At 38.8% G+C, this 9,221-nt stretch overlaps 1 protein-coding gene across 1 annotated transcript; it reads left to right on the top strand.

The window, feature by feature from the left end:
• The first annotated feature begins 6,657 nt into the window (after window positions 1-6,657).
• LOC108984451 (profilin-1-like) lies at window positions 6,658-8,627 on the top strand. Its single transcript, XM_018956419.2, has 3 exons — window positions 6,658-6,937; window positions 7,823-7,960; window positions 8,217-8,627. Exons 1-3 carry the CDS (start codon window positions 6,815-6,817, stop codon window positions 8,349-8,351), a joined length of 396 nt encoding a protein of 131 aa, XP_018811964.1. The 5' UTR covers window positions 6,658-6,814; the 3' UTR covers window positions 8,352-8,627.
• Window positions 8,628-9,221: the final 594 nt, after the last annotated feature.

Raw genomic sequence — 9,221 nt, forward strand, 5'->3', positions numbered from 1 at the left:
GACCTTGTAATTGGCTCATATGAAACTTGCAAATGATCTTTAAGACTATGTCCATATTGGTGCCCATCATCATATTCCAATACTTCATCAATAATTCTCAAAGCACTTCTCGGAGAAGGGGTTCCTTCTAACACTTCATTAATTGGTTTCTTTCCCTCCATTCTTCCAGACTGTTCGAAACAACGGCCAGGACTTTGTGCCCTCACCAATGCCGATTGCTCTTGCCTATCACCACTTTTCCTAACGTCTTCTCCCCCAAACTCCAGGCTATCTAGTACATGCGTTTGTGTATCATCTAGATTAAATTGGCTCTGATTGACTACGTCTCCACTATCAGACATATACAAAATGTCCACACCACATTTTTCTTGCTCTGATTTTCTCTCTCGAATCTGATTCATAATTTCTATCCTTCTGGCCTGATTTTTTATTATTCCATCCCCCGGGACATTCATCAATCCCACCTCTATCTTCTTTCCTCCCACCACTTTCCACTCTGGTTTCCCTACATTTCTAGCTTCAGCATCAACCATTTTTTTCTTTCCCTTCTTCTCTATTTTCTCTTTAATATTACATTGTGTTTCCACATGGCCTTGTTTGTGGCACCATCCATAGAACGACGGATCTGACTCATAAATCACTTCTTGATAATGACTGGTTGCAAGCTCTGGTAGACCAAGCCAAAAATGATATTTCAAAGGTAGCGACACATCTATCTCTACGCATATCCTAGCAGCTTCAGGTCTTGATACACAAGCGGTAGCGTTATCACGCTTCAAGAAACGACCAAACCCTCCCCCAATACTTTTCAACATAGAAATATTGAAATAATTCGGGGGGAGGCCTAGGAGAGAGATCCAAACAGGAACCAGCGATGATTCAGCGTCTTCATCAAAATATGGGGACCAATGAAAAATTTTATATGGGATCCCAATCACATCTGCATTCCCATGAGCCATAACATTTACGAAATCCTGTTCATTGGTAAGCCTGATCAACACATTACGAGCATTCCTCAATTGCCCCACGACCGGTAACGATTTAAGCCCCCATCTATTTTTGATAAAACCACGTATATGAACATCTCCCCTTCACTGAATTTCGGCTCTTGTAACGATATATCAACCTCTTTAACAGCTTATGCCATTTTTTTTTATAGACATTTTTTTCGGAATACACTTATGCCATAACCATTTCCACCAAAGACAAAAAAACTCCATGCACTCGGATAATTTTCCACGCGGATTTTGTCGAAAAGAATCCATCCGATGTCGGCTGCCAAACCAGAATATCCTTACCACTTCGTAACTTCCCCAGCGAAGATATTATTTTTCTACCATATGCACAGGCAAAAGAGATATTAATCTTTCCATACCCCACCCAGTCAGCGTTATAAGCTCCTTAACCCTCAACCGAGAATCCCCCACCACCTCTTGTGACTCAACAATAGCACCATCCCCCTGCCAGTTATCAAACTAGAAATTAGCCTCCTCACTTCGGATCAAAACTCTGGAATTTTTAATCACTAAAGGCATAATTGATAGGATTTTTTTTCCAAAATCTAGACCCCACCGAGTTAGATAAAGCTGCAGGATGCTCTCCTCTTGCATATTTTACCATAAAAATTTTTGACCAAAACGATTTGCCATCCAGTAATTTCCAAGCGAATTTCATGCCCAACCCACCTTTCTCCACTGGTAAACAAATGTTCCTCCAAGCCACCCACTTCCGCTTCTTTCTCTCCTCCCCAGAATTCCAAAGAAAATTGGAAAAAATTGAATTAAGAGCTGTCAACACCCCCTTCGGAACATTCATAACTGATAAAATATGTATTGGCATGCTAGATAAAACATGCTTGATAAGAGTAATTTTTCCTCCAAATGATAAAATTTAACTCTTCCATCCCGCCAATTTTTTTTGCACCTTCAAAAGCAAAGGTTCAAAAAGGCGAATGGTGAACCTTCCCACCTGTAACGGCACCCCTAAATACACACACGACCATTTACCCTCTACAAAACCAGTCAACCGAAGCACCTCTAATTTCCTGGCAAACATAATTATATAAGAGAAAAAAATAGAGGATTTTTCCTGGCACACCAACTGCCTTGACATTGATTCATACTCATGAATAGTCTTCATCAATTGAGTCACAGATTTCTTTTCCCCATTAGCAAAGATAAGAATATCATCAGCATAAAACAAATGAGAAACCAACACACCTCTGTTTGCATTGAATGGTCTGACTTTTGCCTTTTGGAATTCATCCTTTAGCATGTGAGACAAAAGTTCCTGAGATAAAATAAAAAGGTAAGGCAATAGAGGATCACCTTATCGGATACCTCGAGACGGCTTGAAGAAACCCTTTATAGCTCCATTTAACATAATCAAACACATCGAAGTTGAAATAAAATTAAAAATCAATCCCCGCCACTGTTCCGAAAAACCCAGCCTTCGCATAACCTCCAATAAAAATTTCCAATTCACTCGATCATATGCTTAAGATTGATATATTTCGCCATATCAATCTTAAGCATTATGTTCCAGCCCCTCATTTTCTTATTAATGCTATGTACAAGTTCCTGAGCTATAGATATGTTATCAAAAATACTACGGCCCTTTAAAAATGCTGACTGCTCTTCAGAAATCAATTTCTCCATAATCGGCACAAGCTGATGCACCATTATCTTAGAAAGAATCTTGTATACTACTGAACATAAACTTATTGGTCTGAATTGTGAAAAACTTCCGGGTTCTTCAACTTTCGGCAATAAGACAATATTTGTAGCACCAAAGAAAGTAACCAACGACTTCCCCTAAAAAAATTCCACAGCCAACCGAAGTAAATCATCTTTGATAATATCCCAAGCATGATGGAAAAAACTTGCCGATAACCCATCGGGACTAGGGCTACTATCCTGTGGAATTAACCACAGTGCCTCCTTAACTTGCTAAAGAATTGGAGCTCTGCACAACGCCAAGTTATCTGCATCAGTAATAACGAAATTCAACAGATTCATACCAGGGCCTTCCACATTCACATGTGACGTCATCAATTGCGTTTTGAAGAATTCGACCGCCTCATCCAACAACGCATCACCCGAATCAAGCACCCTACCATCCGTAAGTGTCATCCATTCCAACACTTTGAATTTCTTTTTACATCTCAGAAAGGCGTGAAAAATTTCCGTATTCGCATCTCCTTCCGACATCCACTTGATTCTGGATTTCTGGCAACACATGATCTCCTCTCTAAGCATGAGCTGCAAGTGTTTTTGTTTACATTGCAATAATTCGAACTCGGTCTCCTGGGAAGACTCATTCACAACAGACAGTTCCAGTCCCAGTAGCTCTTCCTCAACCATATTAATATCAGCCTCCACCCTTCCGAACACCTCTAAATTCCATTATCACAACACTGGTTTTAACTTTTTTAGCTTCATCCTCACTTGCACCATAGGACACCCTTGCACTTCTTAATTCCAGCAACCCCGAACCACTGAGAGAAAGTCCTCATACTCACACCACATTTGCTGAAACCGAAAAGGGTTTGGACCAGCCCTACTATCTTGAACCAGCTATGTGATCATGGGACTATGATCTGAAGAAGTGCGAGATAAATGCTCCATTCTACCATAAAGACAAATGGATAAAAACTCAGAGTTCACAAACACTCTGTCCAGCCGAGCCCAAATTCGCCTACTCCCTAACCTCCCATTACACCAAGAAAATCTGTTACCCGAAGAAGAAATATCCAATAACCCACATTCTTGAATACAATTATTGAACTCAAGACGAGCCCGAGAAGACCTGCAAATGCCCCCAATTTTTTCCTCTTTAGAACGGATAATATTAAAATCACCCCCGATAAGCCAAGGCCTACCATCCACATTAACATCACCAAGATACTGCCATAACAATTTACGCTGTTGTTGAAAACAACTAGCATACACAAAAGTAGCCATAATTCGATAATTTCCCAAAGAGAACCAACCTGATAATGCTTGCTCCATTACCAAAGAAAGTTGAAAATCGATCTCCTCTGCCCAAAACAGCCAAACTTTGCTGCCAACCTAAACATTATGACAAAAATTATTACAATGTAGCCATCATGCCCAACGGGAACACTTATTAACCGAAAGAAATGGTTCTAACAAAGCTACCACCGATGGACGATGCTTATTAATAATACGCCGTATGCTAGCCTTCGATGAACGAATACCCCTAATATTCCAAATTAGAATATTCATCAAATCAGTAATATTTATTAGACCGTGTTTTCCGTTCAAGATCAACCATTGCTTTCTTCTTTTTTCCATCCCTCAACTTTTTAAGAGGAACTTCAATTTCACTATCCGAATCATAGCATTTCGCGGCTAGTTCTTCTAACTCATCATCCTTTTCCCTTTCCGACAAAAAACTCCCCTGCACCCTCATCCCCTCATGCTCATCCTCCGCTTCAACAGCCCCCTCTGAATTTTGGCCAAGCTCATATTCCAGTGCTTCATCAATAATTCTCAAAGCACTTCTCAGAGAAGGGGTTCCTTCTAACACTTCATTAATAAGTTCTTTTCCCTCCATTCTTCCAGACTATTCGAAACAATGGCCAGGACTTTGTGCCCTCACCAACGCCGATTGCTCTTGCCTATCACCACTTTTCTTAACGTCTTCTCCCCCAAACTCCTGGTTATCTAGTACATGCGCTTGTGTATCATCTAGATTAAATTGGCTCTGATTGACTACGTCTCCACTATCAGACACATACAAAATGTCCACACCACATTTTTCTTGCTTTGATTTTCTTTCTAGAATCCGATTCATAATTTCTGTCATTCTGGCCTGATTTTTTATTATTCCATCCCCTGGGACATTCATCAGCCCCGCCTCTATCTTCTTTCCTCCCACCACTTTCCACTCTGGTTTCCCAACATTTCTAGCTTCAGCATCAACCATTTTTTTCTTTCCCTTCTTCTCTATTTTCTCTTTAATATTACATTGTGTTTCCACATGGCCTTGTTTGCGGCACCATCCACAGAACGACGGATCTGACTCATAAATCACTTCTTGATAATGACTGGTTGCAAGCCCTGGTAGACCAAGCCAAAAATGATATTTCAAAGGTAGCGACACATCTATCTCTACGCATATCCTAGTAGCTTCAGGTCTTGATACACAAGCGGTAGCGTTATCACGCTTCAAGAAACGACCAAACCCTCCCCCAATACTTTTCAACATAGAAATATTGAAATAATTCGGGGGGAGGCCTGGGAGAGAGATCCAAACAGGAACCATCGGTGATTTAGCATCTTCTCAAAATCTGGGACCAATGAAAAATTTTATATGGGATCCCAATCACATCTGCATTCCCATGAGCCATAACATTTACGAAATCCTCTTCATTGGTAAGCTTGATCAACACATTACGAGCATTCCTCAATTGCCCCACGACCGGTAACGATTTAAGCCCCCATCTATTTTTGATAAAACCACGTATATGATTTAATGATGGTCGACGACGCTAGAATTTCAAAACCACAGCAAAACGGAATGGTTCTGCTAATTTAAAAATTTTCGATTATGAAAACAGAAAGAACATCTCCCCTTCACTGAATTTCGGCTCTCGTAAGGGGATATCAACCTCTGGTAAAACTTGGGGTTTGTTAGCCACAACATCAGCATAACCACATGCAAACCCAGCCCCATCTATACTCCTCAACTGTCTAGCCTGAACGCCGAATACCTCTTTAATGCTGACCGCCCCACCAAAAGGCAGGCCCATCGAGAAGAACGACGGGGTGACGGGGAGAACCATGCAAAAAAACTAGGAACGACTCTAATCGCGAGAGAGAATTATCAAATGAAATGTAAAGCATAGATTTTTGGTACTCATTATTACATGCGTGTTAAGAATATAATATAAATAATTAAATTTATATTTTTTAATAAATATAAATTTTGAAAATAAATATTAATTTTACGTAATAGAGATTGAATTCAAATGATAACACTCTACATTACATTTTACTTTTATTTAATTAAATATTCTACGTATATAGTATTAAGAATATAATAATACACTTGTCATTCTCTCACCAAGATTTTTTATTTTATTTAAGGAGGGTGGAAGGTTCGAATCCAAAATTTTCATTTAAAAAATAAACTCTTGGCTCTCTCACCAAGATTTAATTAAACATATCCAATAATATCCAAACTTGTCATCCAAACTAGAACCCATTTGAGAATGTTGGAGGGAGCCTCTCCCATATGAGTGACAAGCTCTAGTTGAGCCGTTGTCCTTTTGCAGGTGCTTCGAAATGGAATTGAGGCCTTGCAATCTACTGCATCATCACATAATAATATATAAGCTTTTAAAAACTATAAGAAAATTAAAATAATGCCTTAAAGATTTCTGCATAATTCACATGTTTCTTTTATTATTTTTAAATTATTTTTTAAATAAAAATTTAAAAAATTGATAGATAATATCTTCATATCAAAATCACATTTTATGACATTACTCAATTTTGAATTAATGGGTTTTTGGAGGTTGAAAATAGAAAAATAAAAAAGTAATGTGGAAAGCAGGAAGGAGGGAAGGAAGGAAAGAAAAGGGTGGGCAGTTTGGTAAATATATGGCGTTTCATTATTTCTTAGGAACAATTATCTCCCTGGTCTCAACGCTACCGACTAGTCACTGCTCACCAGTTGTAGACCCGACAGACAGAGATAGAAAGAGAGCAAGCAAGACTCTTTACTCTGCGGAGGCCGCATAAACTGGACACCGACCATCGGAGATAACTCAAAGAAGCAGAAGAATATGTCGTGGCAAACTTACGTAGATGAGCACCTCATGTGCGAAATCGAAGGCAATCATCTCTCCGCCGCCGCTATCATTGGCCATGACGGTAGCGTTTGGGCCCAGAGCTCCACTTTCCCTCAGGTTCGTTTTGCTTCTTTTCTTCCTTTCCTTTTTCGCTTTATTCAGTTTTTATATCATCTATTGATGTTTGTAGGAAGCAGAACGACTGCTTAATTTACTTGTTGGGCTTGATGCCTGATATTCGATCCGATCTTCTTGTATTTTTCAGTGTAATTCGAATCTTCGAACTGATGCAATTTTGAAAAATAAAAAGAGAGATTTGTTTTGCTGGTTTCCTATCTGATCCAACGGTCTTTGCAATTTGAGTTCTTTTATTTATTGTGGGTTCGGATCAATCTGCGATTTCACATATGTATATTTGCATGTATGTTTGTATGCATTTGGTTTTCTGAGCTTGATGTTCGAACTTCTCAAGGATCAATTAACAGAAAAAAAGCCTTCGCTGTTGTAATAGTCACACTTGTACCATTTATTATGAATTTTTTACTTTGGCTTGATTTTTGCTTACTATATTATTCCCAATCTTTTTTAATACAGTGCTTTCGGTAAAACTGAATGAGCTGGAGATTTTTGTGATATGGGTTGAATCTGATAACAAAGTGGAAGGGAATGGAGTTGAATGCTTTAGAAAAGAAGGGCTTTTTCTCTAGCATTTTCTTCTCTTTGTCCTGGTGCACACTTTTTCTTGATTGGAAAACTGTAATTGCCAAAATCGTGTATCTGCGGGTCACAATAATTATCAGGGGTAGCAATAATTTCATTTTTCCTATTTATTAGATCTTAAAGTATGCAATATTACACTGAATTTACTTATAAAAAAAAATATTACACACGAATGCTCATGCATGCTTGATCATAATGACATCCTTTGAATGCATTACATATATCAGCGCTTCTTTTTTCCTGAATTAACTGCCAGTTTTTTCTATGTTGATGTTGCATTAGTTCAAGCCTGAAGAAATAACTGGCATTATGAATGACTTTGCTGAACCTGGATCACTTGCTCCGACTGGGTTGTACCTTGGTGGCACAAAGTATATGGTGATCCAAGGGGAGGCAGGAGCTGTCATTCGAGGGAAAAAGGTGATGATCTCACATCCAATCTTAATTTGATAATTGTATTGGCACTGCCACATTGTGTCATTTTGGAAGTATGTTTAAGGTACTTATGCTGAGAAAAAAAGGGGGGGAGGGTCGATACGGTTAATATCAAACTCTTTAGCTGCTGCCATTTATTTGTCATAAGATAAGAAGAGTGTCATTCTTTTTACTCGTTTTTTCATAAATATATAAGAAAATAATATTGTTGTATTCTCAGCGTTTCCCATTGCATTTTCAGGGTCCTGGTGGTGTTACCGTGAAGAAGACAAATCAGGCCTTAATAATTGGTATCTATGATGAACCAATGGCTCCTAGCCAATGCAACATGATTGTCGAAAGGCTTGGTGATTATCTCATTGATCAGGGTCTCTAATTGCCTTGGTATGCCATGTAATTTGAACAAATCTTCATCGCTTCTATGCAAACAGGGCTGCATTTACTGACTTACTGTTTGAATAACGACTGGTTGCAGTGAAATGATATTTCAAAATATTAAGCGTTATGGGAAGTATGCTTAGAACCAAAGGTTTGATTTATGCTTGGGGAGTGATGACTTTGGTCTTTGTCTTTGTAACTATTTTGATGGAAGTATAATCATTGATTATCCGACCGAACAAATTTAAGAGTTGGGTCGAATATTTATGTTGAAGAGCTGATTCTAGGATTCTATGCATAAATGGTAGGTTTGTACAAGAAATCGAGAATCTGACCTAAACCGACTCAGACTGGCCGTCGGAGCTCAGAACCGGCTGAAACCGGTGGAGAACCGGTCAACATGTAGCATAAAATAGAGAGTAAATCGATATCGGCCAGTTCGGCATCGGTTCGAACCTGGTTCAAACCACTGAATAGGTCGATTAAAGAAATGTAATTTTTGTTTATATATTCTGTACTCAAAACGACGCCGTTCTACTTAAGTTTAAGTGGAACGACGTCGTTTTAAGCCTCTAGTTGTGTTTTAAACACAACTGAAACGATGCCGTTTGGTATTCGTTTTATTCATAACGTATTAAAAAAAAAATTAAGTAGAACGATGCCGGTTCCAAAATTAAGTCGTCTTCTTTATCAAGCTTCTTCTTTTTAGAACCGCTATCTCATTTATCTCTCTCTCTCTCTCTCTCTATACTCTCTCAGACGAAGCTCACAGATGAACTGACTGTGAATCGCCAAAGAACTGTTGGTATCAAGATGGCCGGTGTTTCTCCTCCCCATCGATCGATTTCCTCCCAAAAAATGAAACATC

Source organism: Juglans regia, chromosome 10 (genome assembly GCF_001411555.2).
Source record: "Juglans regia cultivar Chandler chromosome 10, Walnut 2.0, whole genome shotgun sequence".
NCBI classification, from domain to species: domain Eukaryota; kingdom Viridiplantae; phylum Streptophyta; class Magnoliopsida; order Fagales; family Juglandaceae; genus Juglans; species Juglans regia.

Bases quoted from the DNA above. Each gene is read 5' to 3' on its own strand.
- LOC108984451 (XM_018956419.2), top strand. From the start codon at position 6,815: ATGTCGTGGCAAACTTACGTAGATGAGCACCTCATGTGCGAAATCGAA. The intron at 6,938-7,822 runs GTTCGTTTTGCT...ATGTTGCATTAG, and splicing joins AGAGCTCCACTTTCCCTCAG to TTCAAGCCTGAAGAAATAAC. The intron at 7,961-8,216 runs GTGATGATCTCA...TTGCATTTTCAG, and splicing joins CTGTCATTCGAGGGAAAAAG to GGTCCTGGTGGTGTTACCGT.